The 26,915-nt window shown below is 39.5% G+C and overlaps 2 protein-coding genes across 7 annotated transcripts in view; both read left to right on the forward strand.

Annotated features, from left to right (window-relative positions):
- The first annotated feature begins 1,239 nt into the window (after positions 1-1,239).
- LOC124637506 lies at positions 1,240-6,660 on the forward strand. Of its 4 annotated transcripts, none has more exons than XM_047174016.1 (3): positions 1,240-2,103; positions 2,742-2,912; positions 4,223-6,660. In XM_047174016.1, exon 3 carries the CDS (start codon positions 4,386-4,388, stop codon positions 6,333-6,335), a length of 1,950 nt encoding a protein of 649 aa, XP_047029972.1. In that variant the 5' UTR covers positions 1,240-2,103; positions 2,742-2,912; positions 4,223-4,385; the 3' UTR covers positions 6,336-6,660. The 4 variants fall into 4 exon arrangements, with proteins under 4 accessions (XP_047029972.1, XP_047029974.1, XP_047029976.1 ...); XM_047174020.1 differs by lacking the exon at positions 1,240-2,103 and having other exon boundaries at positions 4,223-4,323; positions 5,330-6,660; XM_047174018.1 differs by lacking the exon at positions 1,240-2,103 and having other exon boundaries at positions 2,371-2,912.
- A 3,572-nt stretch (positions 6,661-10,232) lies between these two features.
- LOC124637428 (formin-like protein) overlaps positions 10,233-26,915 on the forward strand; it is an 84,572-nt gene continuing 67,889 nt past the window's right edge. For 2 of the 3 annotated variants that reach the window (XM_047173907.1, XM_047173908.1), the window contains exon 1: positions 10,234-10,628. In XM_047173907.1, coding sequence (XP_047029863.1) covers positions 10,476-10,628 — 153 coding nt within the window. In that variant the 5' untranslated portion in view covers positions 10,234-10,475. Of the gene's footprint in view, positions 10,629-26,915 lie in introns of all 3 variants that reach the window. The other variant, XM_047173909.1, reaches the window with a different exon arrangement.

The raw sequence follows: 26,915 nt of genomic DNA on the forward strand, positions 1-26,915 counted from the left end.
GGCCTATTGGGCCCCGCTGGGGTTGCTGACATCTCTTTGAGGAGCGCGTAGAACAACGCGCGCTGCCGACACGGGTCTGTTGTCTAAAAATAGACATGAGCGATGAGCCACCCGAACTCACCGGCCACAGACCCACGCCTACGGTGGCCGGGAGTCGTCTCGCGACACCCGGCGCCCGTGGTGTCTACCTGCTCCAGCGCGGCGGCCGGGATGAGAGGTGCGAACTCTCTGACGTTCCGCCGCCTCCTTCTCGAGCATGACTGCTTCGCAGAAGGAGGCGACGGCATCCCATTCCCTCTCGCCCCGGACCATGGCTGTTGGATTTTATAAATTGCAACATTAACTTAATTTTTATTATATTTTTGTACTGTGGCAATTTTTCTCTCTCTTGCTCTGCGACACGGACCGAATAGACGTATGTAATTATTTGCAATCGTTTTATTTACTGAAAATCTGAATCTCCTGCATCAGCGCACCAGCCCTATCAACCCACTACACCGCTGCACATGGTCCTTCGAAGAAAGAAGCGCTGCTGGGAGACGAAACTCCAGGTTTGCAAACAAATTTACGGCCGTGTCGCACGAGGCCATTTTTTTTTGGTGAGCATTGAGCAAGCAAACGGGCTCGCGATTTCCTGTGAGACTGGTCGTCGCTACAAAATCGCAATACCTATACGATTCGACGGCCACAATTACAAGATCCACAGGAGGAAGCCCAGCATCAGCATCGATCTAAAATTCGATTTCACCGTCGTCGCCGGAGTCACCTCTGCAGGTGCGAAGAGTACACTTGGCAGCAAGATAGGGTGTTCCGCGAGAGCAAGCGAGACGGAGCACATCGAAATTCGAAAGATTCGCATTTCATCGCACGCCCGCACGCAACAATAGGAATAGGACAATCGTACGGGCGCGAAAGAGACAGCAAGTGACGCCGCAAAACTTCACAGCAGCAACAGGCGAGCTCGCGCAACCGCCATTTTGTTGGGAAGAATTGGATCGCCGTCGCCGATCAATACTGTATAAAAAATATTACAATACTGTGTAAAAGTGTTTAATATAGCAGTGAATCTTGTAATACATAGTTAATAGTGTTCCTGTAAAGTTATTATTGAGTTATTAACGTAAAGTACAGGTAATATTTGTTTTAAGAATCGACAAGTTTAGCGAACAATGGAAGACCTAAAGAAAAAAGTCGCCGCACGCGGTTATGTGAAAGGTACTATGACTAGATTATTTAATTTCGTGAACATTGCCAATTTAGACGATATTTCCATTAATGACCTATGCACAAAACGTGATAGGCTCAATGTGGCTTTTAAAGAATACGAAGCCCTATGTAAAGATATTCTCGGTCTTGACTCCGCCGACGAGGAGGATGTGGAGTCGGTGGAGGACAATTATTTTAAAACTTTATCAGCCTTTGACAAACGCATCAAGCCTCTTGATTCAAACCCTTCAGGCTCTTCCACTCATGAAAAAACACATAAAACTAAATTACCACCTATATCCATAAAACCCTTTGAGGGCACATACACAGAATATGTTCCATTTATCAATTTATTTAATTCATTAATTCATAATGACAAAAGCCTAGACAATATACAAAAATTCTATTATTTAAGAACATTGTTAAAGGGTGAGCCATTCGATTTAGTCAAAAACTTGCCGGTCGAAGCTGTCAGTTATGATGCAGCTTTAAATTTACTAAAAAATAGATATGAAAATAAATATAGAATAATCTCTGAGCACATTTGCAAGCTATTAGACTTAAAACAAATAGTAAAATCAACAGCAGTCTCACTCAGAGAATTTATTTCAACAGTTAGGCAGCAAATAGCCGCCATCAAATATCAAGAACCTAATGTTATATACTGGGATGCTATATTGTTGTGTATTCTCTCTCGCAAACTAGACAGTTACACTGCGAAGGCCTACCAACTTGACCGGGATATGAATGCTAAGCCGCAATTGGAGGATTTTCTCAATTACATTGAGAACCGAGCCAATGCACTGGAGAATGTCGAGCAGGGACATCAACCCCATCCTGGTAATAGTAGCAGTAAGGTAGCAGCAGTCGCCACTACAGGAGCAACATGCACTTACTGTAAGTCTTATGAACATAAATTGTTTAACTGTAAAAAGTTTCAGTTATTGCCTGCAAATGATAGATACACATTTGCCAAAGAAAAAAAAGTATGTATGATTTGTTTAGCTCAGCATGGTGGCAAATGCAGGTTTCACTTCCGGTGCTCAGAGTGCAAGAAGCCTCATAACACTCTGCTTCACTGCAATTTAAGTGAAACCCCACCAGCTGTCACCTTATCAAGTAATGTTGATAACAATGTACTTTTGCCTACAGCTAAAATCAAGGTAGTAGCAAGGGATGGTACTCAATACATCATCAAGGCGTTACTGGACAGCGGATCTCAAGTTTCATTTATAACCACAAAGGTTGTTCAGCTATTAGGATTAACGCCCTTGCAAAGTGATACTTGTATTATTGGAATCACTAATGAAAAGAGTAATATTAAGTACTGCATTCCTATTGAAATTCATTCATTAAATTCACCATTCAAGACAACAGTAACTTGTCATGTACTTAAAGATGTTACATGCAAATTACCGCAAAACAAATTTGATGTCTCTAGGGTCATTATACCACCCAACATTATATTGGCAGATGACCAATTTAATGTTCCTAGTGAAATCAACATGTTATTAGGGGCTGATGTATTTTTCCAGACGCTATTGCCCAACGAGCAGTGCATGACCATCAGCCTGCCCAGCCACAGCAACCAGTCATCAGCTGTGCCCCGGAGTGCTGCTCATCCACCACAACAGCCTAGTAGCACACAGCTACACGTCTTCAACACATACTTCGGGCACATTGTAGGAGGGAATCTGCCACCTAAGGTATCTCAACAAACATGTAATAAAGTAGTTTTGAAATGTGAATTAGGTCTCAATGAGACACTTGCCAAGTTTTGGACAAATGAAAAAGTTCCAGAGAGATTTGTTGAACAAACATCTGAGCAAGAACTTTGTGAAAAAATCTTTCAAAGTTCAGTTAAATTAGTTAATAACCAGTTTGAAGTTCCTATACCTTTAAAAATACCTTTGTCAGATGTAAACGATACTCTTGGTGGGTCTTTTCACTTAGCATTAAAAAGGTTTTTAAATTTGGAAAAGAGATTGCATAGTAATCCTGATTTATTCATGCAATATCAAAATTTCATTCATGAATATCTATCTCTTGGTCATGGTCATTATGTTGATATAGAATTGTATGATTTATGTAAGCATGCAGTATATTTTTTGCCACACCATGCGGTTATTAATAACAATAGCAAAACTACAAAGCTTCGCACAGTGTTTGATGGTTCAATGAAAACAAACAAAAAAGTTTCTTTGAATGATTTACAACTTAATGGGCCAGTGGTTCAAAAGGAATTATTTGACATCATTTTATTATTTCGTTTAGGTAGATACACATTTACTACAGATATAAGGCGTATGTTTAGAAATATTAAAATAGACCCTCAATACACTTCCCTTCAAAATATTTTGTGGAGGGACAATCCGGACGAGCCAGTTAAGTGTATTAGATTAGACACAGTTACATATGGCTTGAAAAGTTCAAGTTACTTAGCAACTCGTTGTATAGATGAGCTAGCAAATAAATATGAAAAGTTATACCCACTAGCTTCATCCATTATCAAAAATAATCAGTATGTTGATGATATTATATATAGTAATAATAATTTAGAAACCACTGTCAGTGCCAGAGACCAACTTCGTGATTTGCTTAAATTAGGTAGTTTTAACACTCATAAATGGTCATCAAATAATGAAAATGTGTTAAGTACTATACCATCAAACGAAAGACATTTTGATAGTTTAGAATTGCAAAAAGATAATTATTATATGAAAGCCCTAGGACTTCAAATAAATGTAAAGGATGATCACTTTATAATCTCTACTCCAGAACCATTTGATACAAAAAAGGTTACAAAAAGGAGCATACTTAGTTATATAGGTAGATTCTATGACCCAATGGGATTTGTGAGCCCAATTGTGGTCACAGCAAAGGCCATAATGCAAAAATTATGGTTACTGAACACAGGTTGGAATGACAGTCCGCCTGCAAATGTTCAGCAAGAATGGTTTAATTATACCAATAATTTAGCTGCAATGCAGCCTATCCTATTAGATAGGAATATTAGTGTTTCAGAAGGAGACTCGGCAGATTTAATCGGCTTTGCTGACGCTTCGAGTAAGACAGCCTACGGATGCTGTGTGTACCTGCGAGTCACAGACCAAACAGGTACAACGAAATTGCATCTACTTTGTTCGAAGTCGCGAATCAATCCTATCCAAAAGAAAGGCATGACTGTGCCAAGGCTTGAATTGAATGCTGCACTCTTGCTATCAAAATTGGTTTTGAGGACTCATGATACACTCAGAGTCAAAATTAACATCAGGCATGTTTGTTTATTCAGCGACTCGCAAATCGTTCTTGCATGGCTAAACACTGAGCTAACAAAACTTCAAGCTTACGTATCGAACAGAGTAAGTGTAATTCGTCAAAACACATCTGGATACAGTTGGCATTATGTCAATACGCATGACAATCCTGCTGATCTCATTAGCCGAGGCGTCAACCCGAATGAGCTGAGTAGCTGCGATATTTGGTGGAATGGCCCTAAGTTCCTGCAAAACAGTGAGTACAAGTTTGCTGCTTATAGCTCACCAGCTGAGTCACTCACAGAGGAGCGCTGCTTAGCTCCTTCCAGCAACTTGGTGTGCCAAAATCCCAATCCGCTTGACTATGTGTTCAAGCGCTTGCATAATTACTCTAATATAAATAAAATAGTAAGGCTATTAGCATACATATTGCGATTTTTAAACAATATTAACAAAAATAATTCTAAAATAAATACAAACTATCTGCAAAGTTCTGAGTTAGATAATGCATTAATGTTACTTATTAAATATGAACAAAGTATATATTTTAAATCTGAAATCAAAGCAATAAGCAATAATAAGAGCTTGAAGGGGAATCTAGTTGAGTTGCATCCCTTTCTTGACAATAGGGGTCTATTGCGCGTTGGTGGCAGGCTGCATTATGCTAATATAGCTTATTCACAAAAACATCCTGTCATACTACCTAAGGGCTCTTCAATTACTAGCTTGCTTATAAGGTGTGAACATGAAAGGCTACTGCACGCAGGGCCTAAGCTTTTACTCTCGCATCTCAATCAAAGGTTTTGGATTGTTAATGGCTTATTAGAAGTTAAGAAAGTAACTCACAAATGTATTGTATGTTTCAGACAAAAGGCCTTAGCAGCCAAGCAACTGATGGGCTCCTTGCCGGCTGCACGTGTAACAGCCACCAGCAGGCCATTTGAGAAAGTCGGCGTGGATTTCGCTGGGCCAATTGATGTGAAACTCTCTCGCGTAAGACGATCTTTAATAGGTAAAGGGTATATCTGTGTATTCGTATGTTTCGCGACAAAAGCAGTTCACTTAGAACTTGCATCAGATTTGACCACGGAAACCTTTCTTGCGTGCTTAAGGAGATTTATCTCCAGACGAGGTTTGCCCACCGAAATTCACTGCGACAATGCAAGTACTTTTAAAAGTGCAAGGAGTCAATTAGTTGAGCTCTACAAGCTGCAAGCTTCGCAGAGCCACCAAATGCAGGTTCAAAGATTTACCGCCGAGCGTGGGATACAATTTCACTTTATACCATGTTACTCACCTACATTTGGCGGGCTCTGGGAAGCGGCAGTTAAGAGCACGAAGTTTCACTTAAAAAGAATATTACAAAAAACCGTTCTAACTTATGAACAGCTTAATACTGTATTAACTGAAATCGAAGCAGTGCTTAATTCTAGGCCACTCTTACCTTTATCTTCAAACTCTGATGATTATTGTTATTTAACACCTGGTCACTTTATTATAGGTAGTGCTTTGTCAATGTATCCTGAAATAAATGTATGCAACGTTCCACAAAATAGACTTAAGTTTTGGCAACTATGTAATTCTTTAAAACAATCCTTTTGGAAAGTGTGGCACCAATGTTATTTAAATTTATTACAAAACAGGCCTAAGTGGCGTGATACAGTTTGTAATGTTAAGTTAGGCAACTTAGTTATTTTAAAAGAGGACAATATTCCTCCTATGTCATGGCCAATGGCACGAATTGTTAAATTATTTCCAGGACATGATGGAAAAATTAGGGCAGTTGATGTTAGGACACCAAATGGGAAAACCCATACCCGTGCCATCAATAAAATTTGTTTACTGCCAATAGAATATGATGATAGTACTTAAGAAATTGTATTAATGTTTAATAATAAGTCATATTTGTAAAACCATATAAGTTATAGTTTTTTACTCTTATGTAGTGTAAAACATAATTGTAAGTTATTGTATAAGTAATAAATAGATAAATACATAGCATAAATAATAATGTAACCTTCACTCTAGTTTCTTTTGATTTATTTCAAATAATTGTTATTTGTGTTTTCTGTGAGGCCGCAGCATGTTGGATTTTATAAATTGCAACATTAACTTAATTTTTATTATATTTTTGTACTGTGGCAATTTTTCTCTCTCTTGCTCTGCGACACGGACCGAATAGACGTATGTAATTATTTGCAATCGTTTTATTTACTGAAAATCTGAATCTCCTGCATCAGCGCACCAGCCCTATCAACCCACTACACCGCTGCACAATGGCTTGAACCAGGGCCGGACGCGAGAGGTCGCCGCCGCCTAAAGCCTCGACGAGGACCCGGCGGTGCCCTTCCCACGCAGGGCACTCCTGGACTGTGTGGTCCACCGTGTCCTCGGGGCTATCCGCACAGTGGTGATACCCGGGCGCCTCCTCACGACCGATTCGATGCAGATACCTCCCGAAACAACCGTGTCCGGTGAGGACCCGCGTCATGCGGTACGTGAGGGCGCCGTGACTCCTCCCGAGCCACTCCTCAAAGAGGGGATTTATCGCCACTATGGTGGCGTGCCCTGCACTGGGTTGCGACAGTCGCTCCCTCCAGGCCACCATGACATCCCGCCGGAGCTCTGCCCGCTGCGCGACAACTTGCCGCGGCAACGGGGTTTCCCCCCGGCGCTGAGCCTCCTCGCGCCAGTCGTGCAGGCGCAAGAAGACTCTCGCCTCCAGATCCCACGGTGGCAGTCCGGCTAGTAGGCCAGCTGCTTCACGGGAGATCGTGCGGTACCCCCGGATTAGCCTAATGGCTATCACCCTTTGGGGCACGTTCAGGTAGTGTACAGCTCGCGGCCGTACCGAACGTGCCCATACCGGGGCCCCGTAAAGGGCCATGAACCGCAAGACTCCCGCGTAGAGTTTACGGCAGGGGGCGTTTGGGCCTCCCAGGTTGGGCAGGAGCCGCTTGAAGGCAGCACCTGTCTTCTCCAGTTTGGGGCCCAAACGTCGGAAATGCTCGACGAAGTTCCACCGGCCGTCGAGGACGAGTCCTAGGTACTTCATCACCCTCTCGACGCCGATGGTAACCCCTCCCACCGTAACTTGGGAACCTGAAGGTGGCGCGTTCCGAAGCCCATGAAAGCACATGGCCTCGGACTTGTGCAATGCCACCTCCAGTCCCAGCAGCTGGATCCTCTCAACGACTGTCGCAACCCCGCACGCCATTATGTCGGCTGCCTCCTGGTGCGACCTCCCTTGTGCCAGTACCAGCGTGTCGTCAGCATAGCAAACCACGCTGACGCCGCTAGGGAGGTCAGCGCGCAGCACCCAGTCGTAGCCGATGTTTCACAAGAGCGGCCCCAGTACCGACCCCTGCGGAACACCGCACGACATCTCTCGCCGGTTCCATTCCCCATTGTGACCGGGCTAAATGACGGACCTATCCGACAGATAGGCCTCGACCACGCGACGAAGGTAGGTCGGCACCCGGTGGTACCGGAGTGTAAGGCGGCCAACTTTCCGAAAACTGAATGCGGGACTTAACCTTTCGTGAAAAGGGGGGGGGGGAGCATTGAAAAATGATCGGACGGAACTGATAAAATAAAAATCGTAGGCAGAAAGCTATAATTTAACCTATCAATATCGTGTCACAGCGTGCACTAATGTCTTATTTTCAAAATCATTAGGCCTCACGAGTTCAGTAGAAATAAAGAGAACGAGATTATATTATAGGTAATCTGTGTTCCTGCACTGTTGAGCGTGCTCGCAGGTGGGTGTTGTGTAGAAGCGTGGTAGAAAAGTAGGGATGCGGGACATGCGGGACGCATACAACGTTTTGCGGGACTATCTTACTAATAATTTCAAAACGGGATTTCGTCAAGCATTGCGGGACGGTCCCGCAGAATGCGGGACGGTTGGCCGCCTTACCGGAGTGCCTCCCTAATGCAACTCCAGGGAAGGGTGTTGAAGGCATTGGCGATGTCAAGAGACACCGCCAAGACGACCCCCCCCCCCCCGGGACACAGCATCCCCCGTCGTGAGAGATCTTACGCGCATGATGGCGTCCACCGTTGAGCGCCCGGCCCGGCCCGGTCCGGCCCCATCCCCCCAAGGTGCGCGACGAGGCGGTTTGCGACAACTCGCACGAAGAGCTTGCCCACCTCGTCGAGTAACACGATGGGCCGGTATGCGGACGGAGAGTCCGCAGGGCGCCCCGGCTTCCGAATGAGGACCAGTTTCCCTGTCTTCCAACGAAGTGGGAACTGGCCCCTCTCCATACATGCGCTGAGAAGCCCCCTAAGTCGAGGCCCGAGAGCCTCAAGGGCCAGGACCCAGGCCTTGCCAGGCACGCCGTCAGGCCCTGGGGCGGTATTTTTGGCTTTGAGCCTGGTTACCGCCACTCTCAGGTCCACCCCAGTCACCTCGGGGATATCGTCGTTGTCGGATGGTTGGTCCACAGTCGACACCGCGGGTTGCAGAACCATGGGCGGGGGAGTGTTCCCCGCGCGAAGGGAACAGAGCGCTCACCACCTCCTCCACCAGTTGAGGCCGAAGACTCTGGGTCAGCGGGGGGCCCATGGGCGGAGCTTACCCCGCACCATTTTGTAAGGGCGCCCCCACGGATCTCTGTCCAGAGTCCCCAGCAGCTCTGTATTGGCCACCTCCTTGGCCTGGATGATGGCCAATTGGAGGGCGGTCTTCGCAGCTCTGTATCCCTCGTACAGCTCCGCTTCCCAGGCCTCTGCATCCGGAGGGCGGATGCGCAGCCTGCGGTGTCTGGTGTACAGGTGTCTCGCAGTGACGCACGCCTCACGAAGGGATTATTCCGGAGCATGGAGCGTGCACAAAAGTACAGCCGAGTAGGTAACGCCATCTGAAATTCGCAACTCTAAACTCAACCGGGTTGTCAAACAACCCGTTTCACATAAGTACAGTACATACATACATGTGTGTACATTTCATATAACGATTTAATGAATTAAGCAAATAATAGCATTGACCGTCGCCGTTTTGTTATTTTGATTTGAAGATCTTAATAGGAATAATCGAGTAATGGTATTTTTTTACTTTAAACATGTAAGCGAAAAGACACACATTCCAACAAACTTATTTAAAAAATGACTTTCTATTCTATTCTATTTTTGAATATGGCAATCCGTGTCGATGTCAATTCGACGATTCTGCCAATGACAAGTGGGATGACAAGCAAGTAGTGCTTTTAATGAAAAAAAAAATAAAAATAATAATTATATATTGATTTAAGACGGAGCTGTGGCCGATCTTGTGTAACTTAATGTGTTAGTAGGACGGCACTGAAACAAACAGAAATACATTTACATATATAAAAATAACAAGAAAATGTTAGTAACACATAACATACATATACCACAACCATACAAACTGAGGCCTAAATATAGGCCACAGTTTATAATTTAATATTGTTTTGATGTATAAACATCAACAGCATCTGGAGCAGTTCTGGACAGGAGTGAAAATGACTTTCGTTTTGAGAGGTGTGTTTTGAAACCAAATAATTTTGACTGTTGCCGGAATTCGATATGTAGGTATCAGTTCGTAAAAGTTTTTAAAATTATTTTACATACATATTGTTAAATACATTTAGATAAACTTTGGTCAAAATTGTTTAAAGATTGTAAAAAGTTGTGTTTTATTGAAAGCAAATCATAAAAACGTAGAAAATTGGACAATGAAACATAAACCTTAGTTTCTGAACGTGCCATCGTTCTGATTGGACGCGTGCTTATCAGTCGCTTCCTGCTAACTTCACGTTACTGACAGTTCATACATTTGTGTCGGCCTTCGCCCTTCGCTCGAATTTGCTTTGTTGTTGCTCGCAGTCGCCGACGAACTAGTTTTGCGCCTCGCCGCGAACGTGTGATGTGACCTGTTGATTTATTACTCATCGTGTTTTAGTGCTTTTGTCTGTGATAAAAATGACATGATGCTGTTTAAAAATGTTATAAGTGGTGAGCGTTGAGTGATTGTGTGTTCAGTGTAAAATGGGTTTGATTACTTCAAGGGAGCAGACAATGTTGGACGGGCCGGTGGCGTCGGCCAAGAGTCACCATGTACGGCAGCCGTCGACTAGGAACCGGACGAAGCCCCCGATGCCGGACCGGGACGAGCTGGAGAACCGTTTCATCAAAGTTTTGGTAAGTGTTGGCACCGAATTTTGCCGGCATTATGTTTACAAACATAACATTGTTTACCGTGTGAACGGCAGACGTTACTTTTATTACGTGAGTGCGGCACTCGCGTCAATATTGAAACAATTAGCTGTAAACAATTTGTGGTGCGATCATAGTAAATAATCGTGCGTTAATTTGATATTTCGGAGAATAGGCGCTCGTTAGATCGGGTAATCGGGCCCATGTGTTGCAGGGGTGGGTCTTATCGACGCTGCGTCAAAACTACGGGATTCTTATTTGTTTTTGTAACTGAAAATGTGTTTTTATGACTGCAGCCAGTTGAGAACATTTGCGTATAGTGATTCTCAGTAGTAGTTATGTTATTTATCATAAAACTGAGCTTAGTCTGTCAGGTTAAATGTAGCTAGTACAGTTTCCTGTCTTTGTTATGTTTTCCTGCAGTATTATTAATACTGGCCAATGGGGCTTGGCCCTTTCTATCAATAGTGTGTCTGTTGTGATTTTCTGCTATGCTTATAGTGATATCTTGTGTACACAGTACACAGTAGTGTAAGTTAGTACAATTAGAAAGGGCTAAGTATAATAAAAGCTAGCATTATCTAACTTATTCACGAAAAAAGCCACAAACTTCAATGAATATCTAACCTGATAAAAAAATCTACATTTTAAATAACTTTTCTGACACTCAATACACTTCACTAAATTTTTGTTTTTATTCAATATCCTAATAAACAAAAAAAAAAATTTTAAACATAATATGCATAGGCTCTTGAATATTGAAATAGCTTTAAGAGCCACAGATAGCTTCTGCTAGCAGCTTTACCCCTATCCTACACACACCCAGATGTAAATTGTTATCTAATGGGCCTTCCATAGCAAATGGGCTATCTAACCCAGATTTTTTTTTTAAATCAATCCAGTAGTTCCTGTAATGAGGGTGTTCCAACATACATACTAACTCCTCAGCTTTATAATATTAGTATACCTAGTCCAATAAAAAAGTTTTCAATACTCAATTGTCTACTTCTACTACTGTATAAATCTATAAAAGGAAACATTTTTGTCAAAGACTCTAAAACTTCTAACTGATAAAAAAATTCTTTCACTGTTTGAAAGCCACACTATTTCTGAAAGACATTAGTTATATTTTATCCGGGTACAGTAAGAAGTTTCCCTGGGAGGCAAGTGAACTCTGTAAAAAAGATATTTAATTCATAATAGTGTTGGATTTCTGTCATACTTCCTAATAAATCATACACAGTTCCTGTTCTCTATCATCATATCTACAAAGCTGCAAAGAGTTCCTATACATGAAGTTGTGACAATACAATAGTATTATCTTTTTTCAAAACATATCATCGACTACTATCAGAAGTTCCTGACACAGAGTGATAAGACTGTTGTTTCATTTCCTGTTTTATCTTGCATTTGTCATGTTTTCTAGGTTTTGTTTATAATATTTATTGTTATTTGTTCCTAGAACTAGATAGTGTAGTCTGCGTTATTGTCTGTGGCTTGATATTGTGGACATTTTTCTGTAATGAGGTTGCATATTTTGTACAAAGCACTCTAGTTATTAGGTACAATATTTAAATAGTCATTATTCAGTCTTATTTACAAAACTACATAGTGTAGTATGCAATTATTATTAATTAACAACACAATGCATTCATAAAAATCTGAGTTTTAAAATAAATATTTCTATATTTAGGTAGTGTTAGATAAGCTCAATGTGATGACCTTTACACGTCCCACTTCCTGTGCAAAACAGATAAAAATGTAAGTTCCATAGGCATCAAGCATGACTGATAAAAAATTTAGATAAATATGACTATGTCCCATCTATATAGGGTGGTCACATCAGTAATGAGACTCACATAGGTAATTCATTTATCATCATGATTATCATCCAGCCATTATCCCAATATCAATCAGGGCTGGTGATACATATCTTCATTCATACATACATATATTCCATACTTCTCTGTCTCATAACATTTCACAACTTAAAAAAACTTGTGAGCAATAAAACTAAGATTACTTCCTCTGATACCTCGGTATTATGAATCCTAAAAGATAAATTAAGTAATATCTCAAATTTTGTGAGAGCTGCATTCACTCTTTCCTGCTATTACTACAGAAATAACAGATGTCTTTACATGTCACCAAACCAGCTTGGGAGCACAAAAACAAATGAACTCCCTTACAAATGATGATGATGTTCTCCTAGCCGATTATCGGCTACGGCGGCTGTTCTCATGTAAGGAGATTAGCCAACTGCGCAGGACATATTATAGTGCACGAGCATTTGCGCAGACACAGGTGCACTCACTATTCCTTAACTCTCATAGCCCGATGGGACGGCAATCCGACACGACCGGAAAGAGATCAGGCGCAGGACCGACATTTACGTGCTCTCCGATGCACGGGTGTATCAATCACCACCTTCCAGGCTCCGGGCTGCTATGTGAAAGTCTTCTAAAACCCACAAAGCGATTTCGGCCCGACTCGGGAATCGAACCCGAGACCTCGTGCTCAGCAGCCGCACTTGCGACAGCTAGACCAACGAGGCAGTTAACCCTTACAAATAGTGAGCCTACAAGTGTACGTACGGCGAAGTGTCGGGGGCTGCGTACGCGTCGTTATCGCGCACAGAGCCCCCATTGATGGCTGGCTATTTCTGTACTATCAGCACCACGACGAGATTGTGCCTGTTTTGTACATATCTATAAATTGTTTCTCTTATTTTGAAGGACTTTTTGACCTTACGTATTCCCTAGAAATAGTCTCTCAATGATGTGTTGTTGATTTTTTTACGTACAAAGTAACAATACAGAAAAGTTGAACAATCCAAATGAATGAATTACAAACAATACTAAAGACTGGTTTTTAGCTGTTCAATCAGACAGGTGTTAGTATTTTTTGCAACATAGTTCAATCATAGTTGTAATGAAACTTTACAATTGATGAATCATCGTCAGCGCATGATTCTTTCTAAGATCACCAATTGTCTTAAGTGGACGAAAATGAGGATAAAAATTATTTACTCTGTAGGTTACAAAGTAAGCTATAAAGAATTGTTGAATCACAAATATAAAGCCAACAATATGGATTTAACCGAGGCAATATATTCCTCGAAACAAAACAAATCAACAATAATACCCGCTTGTTAATATGCAAATTAGTTTATTGACTCGGGAATTGACCTCAATGACTCCCAATCCCACTTGGTATATGAATCCGACTTTGAAGTCGAACCCACGAAAGTAAGTTGAACAAAAAGGTTGGCGATTCCTTGCTGCAACAAAAACAGGAACTCTTCATTACGACAAGGTCATTCATTCGACTTTTTAGCAAGTAAATGACAGTTCGTGAGTCATTGGAACTGGGTATTTTGAAATAGGGTCACCACGAGGCCTTGGGAGCACCAAGTAACGTGTTATTAACTCGTCGGGGTGATGCGAGCCGCAACGTGCTGTTGATAGAAGTCATATTCGAATTTTTAATTGACGCTGACCGTTTAGGTACAGTGATCATATCGTCTATATAGAATAGACAGACATTACTTAACAGCAAAGATCAAGGATAAGAATAACTAGCTGAAAGTAGGTTTCGTATCAAATACTGCTCTCATAATCTAGATCTAGAATTGATTGAGATGAATCACCAATTTTAACAGCAGCCATCAAACTTATTATTTAGTATTTCCATCTCTATTTGACGGTAACTAAGCCCCTAACCAGTCACTTCATTATAAAGAACATAACATTATACTTTGTTTTGTCGATCTTATCCAGCATTACTTTCTCCAACTAACCGACGTCGTAAATTGTTCGCCTGCGTTGATCGAATCGGATTTTTATTAGCACTTACAAAGTTTAATTAAATAGGCTTACTTGGTTTTCATCACGGCAGAAACCAGAACGGCAGTAAATTGAGATGTGAATGTTAAATGGTTTGATAGCCTATTTCAGCCTGCCTTTAGTACAAAGTTGTCAACACCTTTCATTTAACACGACATTCGACAAAAGCAAAAGAAGTCCATCCATTCTTTGAAGTTCCCAAAGTTCTTTAAAATTCCAATTATATACCATCTTAATTATAATATTTGTGTCTCACATAGAATGTGATCAACGTTTAAGTGGTCTGCAAACGTTGATATTATGTATGCATTGTATGCCAGTTATCCTTAATTAAATACATCTCATAGCTAAATGGCATATCGCATCATGCTATAGGAAGTTGCCATATTAGTAGAAGTAGTTTGCGGTATGCAATAACTGATTACTTGTATAAGGTCGAAGTCTTTTTTTTTAGAATCTTCTCTTGTGTTACACACAAATGCAAACTTAGTACATATATGTAAAATATTTCTTCACTCATCAAAATTGCTGATACTACTCATGCTACTTTTGTAATTTGATGTCCTAACCAAAAATATGGTGACCAAAATTAGTTCCATTTCAGCAACTTCATCCGACACATCGCTGCAGCCCATGCATTATGCAATTACGTCACGCATATATGATAAGCGGCGTATTTCTAAAAGCGTGGCAACTTGCGTATCCCGTCTCGCGGCCTGTCATACAGGTTTTCTATTAATCACTGGCGCGACGTTCTTCGGCTGCATTCCTTCGACTATAGGGTGCCTCGGTGCCTCCAGCTCGGACTCTGTTCAAATAACAGTTATTAGAGACGGGGTGATTAGATAATACTCGTGTTTGAAGATCTGCGCGGGATACGGCTCTTAGCCTATGTGCTGAAATGTTGATCCGAGGTTGATAGCATTCTTATTTATCGTTTAATACTAGTTAGTCTGACTAATACAAGAAGATGAGTGATTGAAATGTAAGAATCCATTGTTCAGAAGTCAATTCAATGTCATGGCCATGAATTGTTTTCTGAACAATGGTTTTAGGCGTAGTTATTCAATACATAATACTGGACATAATCAAAATAGGAAAAATTTTATGAATTACCAGACAAACAGGAAATATTTAAGCTCTAAAAAGCTGGCAGTACAAAGTGGGCAAAAATTAAAAAAAAAAAGCTCAAAATTTGTTGCTAATTTGTTGCTAATTAGTTGCCAAATAATCGATTTTTTTGCTTTTGCCGATTTCGAGAAATCGTCAACAATGCTAGCTTCACCATAAGCTGGCATGGATTATAAGATAAAAGTAAAGGTAAAATAAACAAAATCACTACAAATTTGTTGCTAATTTGTTGCTGTATAACCAAAATAAATTTGAGGTGCAAAAATATTTTTTTTTTTCAAATTGAAAATTTTTATTTGCTTTGCGCGCTTGAATGTCAATTGTTTCATGAAAAAAATATGAAATAAATTTGTTGCTCGTCATAGAACTGTTCCTTGTCACTTAGAGAACCAGCAACTAAATAGACACCCGACGATCGGGTGTCTTGAACTTCGGTGACTAACAAACCGGCCATGCTGGCTTGAATGTCGATTTTTCCGGTGAAAAACGTTGAAATGAATTTGTTGCTCGTCACAGAGGTGATTAATGTCACTTAGAGAACCAGCAACTAAATAAATAGGAGAGCTCAAAATAACACACAAGTCAAATTGTTGAGTCTCCGGATACTCAATTTTAAGATTTTTCAAATACCTTATAATAAGTATAAAACTTTTTAAAAAAGTATTTAATTAGAAATAAAAAAATATGAAGTACCTGTTTAACGACTATTATTAAGATTTTGTTATTTATTTATTCTATTAGTAAATTGCGTCCACTCCTTTTTATTAAATTGTGATGACAGTAGAAACACTTATTCATTGAGAAAGAATAAAATAAAATACTGAAGAAATTGGCAATTGTTTTTTAATTTATATAAATTTACCAGTCTAATCCATAGCTAGGAATTGAGAGTTATCATACTGACTAAGATTTTGAACATAGGCAACTAATGTATGTAATAATTTTTCCCTAGCAGAAACAAACATTCAAGGAAACATAGCCTGTTTGATAATCATCAGCTTAAAGGAGACTTGGTGATTGGATGTTTATTTAGTTGCTGGTTCTCCGATCGATGCCTAACAGTTCTACGGAGAGCAACAAATTTATTTCCACGTTTTTCACCGGAAAAATCGACATTCAAGCCAGCATGGCCGGTTTGTTAGTCACCGAAGTTCAAGACACCCGATCGTCGGGTGTCTATTTAGTTGCTGGTTCTCTGAGAGACATTAATCACCTCTGTGACGAGCAACAAATTCATTTCCACGTTTTTCACCGGAAAAATCGACATTCAAGCCAGCATGGCCGGTTTGTTAGTCACCGAAGTTCAAGACACCCGATCATCGGGTGTCTATTTAGTTGCTGGTTCTCTGAGAGACATTAATCACCTCTGTGACGAGCAACAAATTCATTTCCACGTTTTTCACCGGAAAAATCGACATTCAAGCCAGCATGGCCGGTTTGTTAGTCACCGAAGTTCAAGACACCCGATCGTCGGGTGTCTATTTAGTTGCTGGTTCTCTAAGTGACATTAATCACCTCTGTGACGAGCAACAAATTCATTTCAACGTTTTTCACCGGAAAAATCGACATTCAAGCCAGCATGGCCGGTTTGTTAGTCACCGAAGTTCAAGACACCCGATCGTCGGGTGTCTATTTAGTTGCTGGTTCTCTGAGAGACATTAATCACCTCTGTGACGAGCAACAAATTCATTTCAACGTTTTTCACCGGAAAAATCGACATTCAAGCTAGCATGGCCGGTTTGTTAGTCACCGAAGTTCAAGACACCCGATCGTCGGGTGTCTATTTAGTTGCTGGTTCTCTAAGTGACAAGGAACAGTTCTGTGACGAGCAACAAATTTATTTCATATTTTTTTCATGAAACAATTGACATTCAAGCGCGCAAAGCAAATAAAAATTTTCTATTTGAAAAAAAAAAATTTTTGCACCTCAAATTTATTTTGGTTATACAGCAACAAATTAGCAACAAATTTGTAGTGATTTTGTTTATTTTACCTTTACTTTTATCTTATAATCCATGCCAGCTTATGGTGAAGCTAGCATTGTTGACGATTTCTCGAAATCGGCAAAAGCAAAAAAATCGATTATTTGGCAACTAATTAGCAACAAATTAGCAACAAATTTTGAGCTTTTTTTTTTTAATTTTTGCCCACTTTGTACTGCCAGCTTTTTAGAGCTAAATATTTAACCGTTTTGGATAAATACTCACGCAATTTTAACTCAGTTAAATATGAGAAGCTTAGTTTTGAATATAGCTCCAGATTTGGTACTAGTATCACACGATGAAGAAGCAATGACACAGACAGATGAATACTCTAGGTACTAAACCTACCAAAAGGGAATTACAGGTGTCACCAGTCATCACTAATACGTTACAGGATTTCCATCCTGACGTTAACCATTTCGTCATCCATAGAATTCCTAATTGCACAGTGACACAACACTGCGTCAAAGGGAAAACTTCTCTTTTCCCTTTTCATTGTCATCCTAACCCGTCATGATCATGAATCAAGAGTCCAAAGCCAGTAAAGTACTGACAGCTGACTCAGACATTCAAATCGCGGACGCAATAAAAACCTAACAGCGACAAACTACGGTATGTGGGCGACGTAATGATATCAAAAACACGACAATCGAATGCGACGCGGCGCGGGCGCATTGCAAGCGACGCCATGTCGGAACCAATCGGCACACAGCCTGCGACAAATCGCTGCGATCGACGTTTTTACGTCGCATTTTGTAATCGCAATCATTTATAGTTTATAGCTGTCTGTGCACAAGATTAATGTTTCGATAAATCTTCTGAAGCAGTTGTTATGATATAGTAGAGCTCGTTCAGCTGATGTTACGACTTTTTAACTTTTATGAGACATTGACAGGCAAATTGCTGGGTAATTGTATACCTTGCAGTATTGTAACTGCTTTTTGCGAACCAATCTCGGAAGGAAGCCTTTAAATAAGAAATTTTGAAGCTCGAGGCTCATTGGATCGATTGATGAAATTCTCATTAATTTTGGAGCTACGGACGTGTAGCTAGAACTGTCAATGGCTTTACCAAAATATGGTACACTATACATGTTATGCTTATAAACAAGTAATTACATAAAAGATTTATAGCATTTAATATCTGTATGCCGCAATAAACGTTTCTGGTTCTCCTTGTAATGGACTTATTTAACATGCGATTAATTCATGGAATTTGTGTCCTCGCTTCCATTGCTTGTAAGAGGTAGGTATGTAGTTAATTTTCCCTGTTGTATGTATTCTAGGGGGTTTCCTGTACATTTGGACCCATTTGTTAATTAAGCTATTGTACTTTTGTTTTAAAAACCATGCTAATAGATTTGATATTTCCCAAATGTAATTTCCCAGCTTATCGAGTTTGTCACGTTGGTTTGACATGTTAGTTTCTTATCATCGTTAGTCCAACTTGAATAAAGTAAGTATATGAAAACGAAAGCAAATTAATGGGTAAGTAAGATTATCCTCATAATACGAAAGCATGAAATGCAAAGGAAAAAGGATCACGACAATCTCATCACGGTGAATGAGTTTGCAGAACGTGAAGGGGAGTGCTTCCATGTTAAAAGCCCTGTCAGGCATTATAACGAAAGAGATTTAATTTTTCAAGTAGCAGCCGACTTATTTTTTGGATAAGTGTCTCATAATGATTTTTGATTTAAGTGTAAGATTTATGACAAACTATACTCAATTCGCGTCTTAACTGCAAATCTGATCATTTCCTTAAAATCGCGATAAAACCGTGACTGGTACCACTTAGTACGTCATTACTAAAAGTTAAACAATGTAACCAGTATGCTTGATACAAAGTTGTAATAAATTAACTCTATGTTCGGTACTTCCGCTCTCTAACATCCTTTAAACTAAATGCATAGGAAGGATGCGCCTGCGTCGGTCGGAACTAACGATAGCCATTTGATGGTCTAATGAGGTCACATGATGTAATTAAAATCAATGCGTCTCTCTGTTGAAACTAATATGGACACTGATGATGATATTATGCGCAGTTCGTTTTTTATTGCATCTTTAATTATATTAGGTACAGCATTTAAATATGAAGTTTGAAAATTACAGGTATTAGAGAACCTTTTATTATGTATATTTCCTGAAACGTGGCATTCGCACTAATAATTTATCACACCCATATTCATTTTATCTAATAAAAAAACTGCAACTCATATTTTAGTTGCACAGAGCCAGCAAAACCTCAATCGCAGTTAGCTCAACATTAAAATCATTCATTTTAATAACTCGATAGTTTTTCATGACATTTGCAACCTACATTGAGTTGTACTGCGCAGTTACGCGGCCATGGCACCAGATAGGGCTGTCCGTCATTAGATCCGATAACTGTGAACACCATGTATCATGTTGCTGGTAAGGGTACACCAACAATGATGGCGTGTGGCCAACTGTGTCGTGACGTCGGCAATATTCACAGATAATAATTAAACATCTTGGTAATTGAGCTGTGCAGGATTTTCCATTGCAACCTTTTTGCTGTTATTAGAAGCCGCTGACATGTCCTTGGTTAAGTACTCAGTTATGCTTCTTAATAATAGCTTTTTCTTTTTCACCTCTACATATTTCGTAGTTTTGCTCTCCCAGAGTGTTGGCTATCACGTTTCGAACAAGGGAGTAGATAGATTACACCCAATTTCAAAACTACATACATGAACAAAACTCAAGCTCTTGGAGAATCGTGAAAAACCAAAGCTAAACACCCAAAAATATTTCTAAACATTTCAAACCACCTGGCCACTTAAAAATACTGACCATATGGGACATTCCTAATTTAGACCTAAAAAAACAGATTGACACGGCACAAGCCACGCTAGTGACAGTTCGCTGTTCCACTCTAGGCAAAAACTATGGGTTATTAATTACTCGGGAGGTCCAAGCAAGGTCGCCTGTAAGCGTGAGTCATCAGGACGGAAAACATGGCGAATAATAATGCGCAGCATGCGAGATCTAAGCACCGGCCGCTGATAATAATGAAGCTGCCAGCAATTATATTGTTATGAAATAATGTCCCGTTTTTTGTGCATTTAGTGTGTATGAGGCTGGTGAACAAGGACAGATATCAGTAAGGAATAGTTCGATGGAATTTAGAGGACGAGCTGCTTGTGGGTGTTAGAGGGAAACTTGTAAAGAGTGAGCCTGAAGTGCCATATCTTCAAGATAGTTCCACACATGGGTACTGGTCATTAGAGACAAGCCCTCTTGCCATTTTTTACACCACAATTATTAAGTACATAGTTCAAATCGACTCGTATTGTTTATTCTTTCTCATTCCTATAATTCACGGAGTACCGCATTTATTATAATTGACGCAACAGAATAAATTCTTAGGCAATGTTTGTAAATATACAGAGCGGCTGGAATTGTAAAAATATCTCATTGTTTTGATATCTATTCAATGCTAATCATAACCCTATGAGATTTCATAAATATTCACCTCTAACGACTGGTATTTTATAATAGTGTTTTGAGATATCACAAATTCCAATGTTCTTGTAAAATATGTTTGGAATATTTCCGTTCAATAGAAAAGCATTTTAAAATAAGATTCAAAGAATTGGAGTAAATAAGCGGAACTCTTAGCTACACAACTTTAATTTTCAAAGAACATTCTTCAGTGACAAAGTTACTGATGATGAGCAGTAAGCTTTCAATGGCCCATCACAAAGAAAATTACCGAAGGGGCGTAAAACAAAATAGCGAGCGTTCCACACTCGACAGCATATAGTTACAGCACTACTGCATGTAGTTAATTAATTACCTAGATAAAATTCTCACAGTGCACCGAGTGTGGACAGTTACACGAGGTGCGCAGGCGCCGTCACGGCCTAGACCCGCCTGAAGGTCGGCTCACGTACCGCTGATGTTGTTATTATTATTTATTACCAGATAACTTCAGCTGTTGGGGTGTTGAGGTTAAAGAAAATCGGAAGTGCAAATCATTGTAGGATGGATCGTTTAGCTTCTTATCCGACAGTATTATCCGTTTGAAATCTAAAACAATACCCAATTCGACATTGTTTAGCTGCATCATTCATTTCTCAGAAAATATTGGTTTTCGAGACAATATGCCCTCGGAAGTGTCAACGGGGCATTATTCACAAACACACATGTTTTCTGTTTGCCTTACTCATCTTTTACCTACTTAAGGCAATGACTACCCCACATTTCACCTTCATTGTTACGAACAATGGATCGCTCTAGTAAACAGAAGTATATACTGCATAAATGTTACGTGTGTATAGGCATTGTGGTCATCCACCGTGAAATTACGAGTGTCCACGAAATACTACGGTTAGAATCGACGGCTCGTAGTAAAAACGTTACGAAAGAAACCTTGGCTGTGATGTAAGCCCTTCGATGGGCTTCGCTTTTTTGGTAAATAGAAGCTTGCACTGGCTTTTCTGTTTAGCAGGATGATTGATACCGTTTCGACACTTCGCCGGTCGTGATCCAAAGGTTCTGATGTAAAGTTTTGTTCAATTTACAGTGGAAGTTTTAAATTAACGTCATCGGTATTTTGGCTCTCATTATCTGTTAAGTGATCCTCAAACATACCCCAAAGATAAGTATTTGGTTCCAATGATTTGAATTGGAGCAAAGTCCATTTCGTGTCATTAGGGTTTTTAATGCTACTAATGAATTGACATAAGCAGTTGCACCGTCATTGGGTTTTTAAGTTCGTCTAGTCATGACACGTAGGGCTGACGTTATAAATATTCATATAATTACTCAATAGTTTATGACGAAAGAAATATTTTTAAGATTTGTCATCGAATTCATGCAATGCAAGGAAATGCAATAAAGATAAAAAGTTATTGACTGCAAAGATATAACAGCAAGTACATAAACTTCTAATCGGCTAAAATACAGCCCGATAAAAAACCAGTGAAAAAATAACGTGGTCAAAATTAATTCCCAGTAAAAAAGAGCTGCTAAGCCATAAAAAGGCGTCGGTTGTTTTAGCAGATTGAATGGCGTAATCCTGTCACGAACTCACGACACATCGCGTGAGTGCTGTTCACTTGAGCATTTGGACCTGCGGTGAAGATTCTAGTGATTGTCAATGCTTCATATTTACCTCTATTTGACTGATTTTTGGTTATGAATGGAGGATTGGCACTTGTTTTTTTTGATGATCGTGATGAGTTTTGGTCCTTGCGAGTTGTTCCATACACAAACACTGCCACTGCTTCAAATCGGTCTAGTAATAAATAATTTTGTAACAGTAGGATCGATCGATAAATAAATATCAAATAATAAATCGATCTCAGTGGCGTGCACTTGGAGAGGCCTATGTCCAGCAGTGGACTGCGATAGGCTGATGATGATGATGATGATGATGAACAGTAGGATCCACTCTAACACCTATTTGGTCTCCCTTTTTTGTTCTTTTCGTTTTAGATGCTCGGTTTTATCTACAGTGTAAAGGATTGGGGTTAAAATCTTGGAAGCATCTGTACCTACTTCAAGTACAAAATATTACATAACCCAAAAATAAAATAATTCTTTAGTCTCAATTCATTACACAAATTAAAGTACAATAATCAATGACAATTAATAACAGTTATTCCCTGTCATCCCAGACATTAGGTTAGGTGACGTCACTCCGATAAGTCTTAGATAGCGGTCGAGTGAACTGTGGCTGGGTCAACGATCCCGATCATTAACAAAAAACGCATCGACGAGCTACGCATGGTTCAGACCACCATATGGTATTGGGATCCGATGTATTGGTCTGCTATCTGATGTGGATACCTTTCAATATTGGTTTGCTTATGTAATCGAATGTGATCTTATTGAACCAGTAAGTGTAGATGACATATCATTAGAAATAAATACTGAAACTTATTAATTAACTGTTAAATATTTTATAGTCTCTTTTATATCAACACTCTAACTTTTTTTTATTGTTTCTCTTCGTTTTTTCTGTGTAATATAATGTGTTATCACATGAAAAACTTAATGCTATCTGGGGAATAAAATCTGTTAATAGATTTCTAACAGAATCAGCAAGAATATCGATGCAAAAAGGGACCATAAAAACATGAAAATTATCAGAGGGCAGGATCTGTTTATGCTGGATGGTTTATGCAGATTTCCTATCACGTTATTAAACTATGTAAAGCTTTTCCTATAGTTTGTATCTCAGACTATGCTGTGCTTACCAGCTATTGTAGGATAAGAACTAGGGGAGACATGTCCTGATGTCACAGTGTGTTCAAGTTTAATTGAAAAACTTTGAACTCGCCAATTTAACTTATACAGACATTGCAGACTAGTTCTAATTAATAGAAATTAACCTTTTGTTGCACTGTGGATGCAATTATGGCATAGCTTACGGAATGAGAGATTTTTGATGTGTTTAAAGCGGGAAGTGTTTAAAAGTGCAAAAGGTTCATTCTTTCTTTTTTGGATGGTGGGAATCCGTTAAACTACTCCTCATTTAATTGATGCTTCTTTGGATATAAGGGTTGGAAACCAGGCGTGAAGAAAAGAAACCGTGTAGGTTGGAGTCATTTCAGTAAAGCTTATCAGTTAATAAAACAGTGTTCACCATAAAGGATAACAAGCTTCAGCGACCACCATTAACCTATTTCCTTGCCATAACATTATCGTATTTTTTATGGGAAAATGTTCATTTTCGCCGGGCGAACAAATGTCAGGCGGGGACTTCTTTGAAAAAAATCCCATAAAAATTTAGGTGGCGACCAACGACATTTCTTAGTATGTTATGGAAATGTCAGTAGACATAGGTTTACATTCTTATAGTAAAATATTTTTGGTTACGGGGAAAACAGATAGTATTTGCAAGATGGTTAAATTAAAAGTGGTCCCTAGAGGCACAGATTAGACCAAATCCCGTTTTGTCCATTTATAGAAATAAACACTGCATAATATACTCAACATCCAACCTAAATTACCTAGTTAACCGCTAATCCTTGCAATATCTTTATGATCAAGCACGGCTACAAATCTCAAAGATTATCATCTGAACCCGCATATCTGGTTAATCGATGAGCTCAGCTAAGTTAGCGCATCGGAACATCAAACGCTGCACTCGCCAGCTGACTGGCATGGCGGCCATTGGATGACGTCATCACATGTGGCACCCAGCCCGCGACCTTTTCGTTTTGTTTCCTGCCCCTCTTTGTTACTGGCCGGTTGATAGTCCTTTTTTTCATGAACCTTTTTGGATGTGTAATAAATATCGGGATGTTTTGTCGCTGGTTAACCACAAAACATGCATAATGTCGAATTCCTAAATGATTCAGTCTTGGGTCGTTAGCACCTCTGCAGAGCCATTAAAATTTTGCTATTTCTATCAAAATTGACCCGTTTCCAGTCAAGTTTTCATATGATTGGGCTGAGATTACTACACATCGATAAACAGCACAATATTTATATTGTATACCTTAACTTTATAATTAAGATCGACAGTTCAGATAGATGCATCAGTCATTGCACTGTGGCGCATGCTTGGCATTCGATGTCCCACATCGCAGTCTTTGATATGCGTAACATGTTCAATAAATAGTATTGTTGGCCTCTGACCTTTTATTTTCGTTAAAAGTCATGGGTCACACTTATATTGTCTAATTTTACTATTGTTAACAAGAGTAGAAGAATGGTTTAGAACTTTACATTTGAAGACTTTTGACCCTTGAATAAACGTCATCACAGGTGTGTTCTAAATGGTTTTTATTTTATTATCGTCTTATTTTCTGTGAATGGTAATTATAATAAAAATGCACAAAACGTCCCAAAATTCAAGTCATCCGAGTTCCCACGTTTACTCTACCTTAGAATTAAGATTCATTCCCATATTGCTGACATCATTGTATCAAGTAATTATGAGGACCGTAAAACAGTTAGCAACACAGTTTACATCGTAAATGTGAAATTAGTATTTAGTGCGTACTAATTAGGATTCTGTACTAGTAATCCTAAGTAGGAGGAAGTCGTTTATGACTTGTTATAGTTTACGCCTGATCCATGTTAAGTAGCCGAGGATAACGAAGGCTATAAAATGTAGTGAATATTGTGAGAGAATTTTCTGCATCGTTGGTAATGTGAGAAACAGAGAATTAATTTCTACGTTTGGTTAAATAAAGTAGCTAAAGTTGTCTGTTCTAATGCACACTCCATTTAGTCAAGGAAGTGCCCGTGCAAATCCAGCTGTTTAAATAAAATAAAATAATATGCAGCAATAAATTGAAACTTATTTTTTAGAAAGTAATCAGCTCCATATCTTACCGTACGGTCTAGCGAAATGCAATACACTCAACGAGATTGAAAGTCTGTAACGGACGGGTCCTAATAAATTGTCCTGACGGTAGATTGAACTTTTTCTCGATTTTCGGAATTTGAAACGCTTGTGCTGTAATAGAAAAACATTCATTTAGAAATCAATCTTCACTACTTCACTTCGGGTGAAATGTCAACGACAGTATTCCCCTCTCCTTTTTTTTTATCGAATCTGATCCAATCGAATTTGATCCAATTTTGAATTAGTTTAATACCTCTGTATTAGTTTACTGCTTACGTATTACTTGTGTATCAATATCTTCAGGCTTTATAATATGTATTAAGTTTTAGCTCTTACACTCTCGTTCTCAGTTAATTTTCTATGATATTTCCTCCTCTACTATGCTGGCTTACCCTTACATTACTTGTGAACCCAAAGCAACAGATAATACACCCATTTATTTCCCTAAATAACCCTCAAATTCACAGCAGTCAAGAAGGCAACCCACCGCCATTTCCCTGCTATTCTTAGCGTCGACGTAACAATAAAGTCGTATTAACGAGAGCAATCTCCCTAAAAGCCGTTGTATTGTCCTTCCCGCGCAATATCCTGAAGCTAATGACGTCATTGATCATGCTATTTTTGGTCCACTTACGAATATTGTGGGATTGGAAGTGGGAATACTTGAGGCTGATTGGATTGGTACGTTCTGAGCTAGTTTTCTCTCCATTGGCAGAGATGATGATACGGAAATTGGGAGATGTGCTTAAACATGATTGAGATCTTGTGGCTGTACATACATACACTTCCTTTATTTTTGCTACTGTCCACAGTATGTTATTATATTTTTCTGCAAAACACTGTTACCGGAATGTGACATTCTTGTATTACCCGTTTTCCTTTTTCATAATGATAAATGATTTCCTGTTTTTCTCCCTTGCACAACGTTTTCGCTTTCCGAATAGCAATTTTATTGTAAACAATAGTGTGGCGTGACGAATGTTGCT

This window comes from Helicoverpa zea, chromosome 16, assembly GCF_022581195.2.
Source record: "Helicoverpa zea isolate HzStark_Cry1AcR chromosome 16, ilHelZeax1.1, whole genome shotgun sequence".
NCBI lineage: Eukaryota > Metazoa > Arthropoda > Insecta > Lepidoptera > Noctuidae > Helicoverpa > Helicoverpa zea.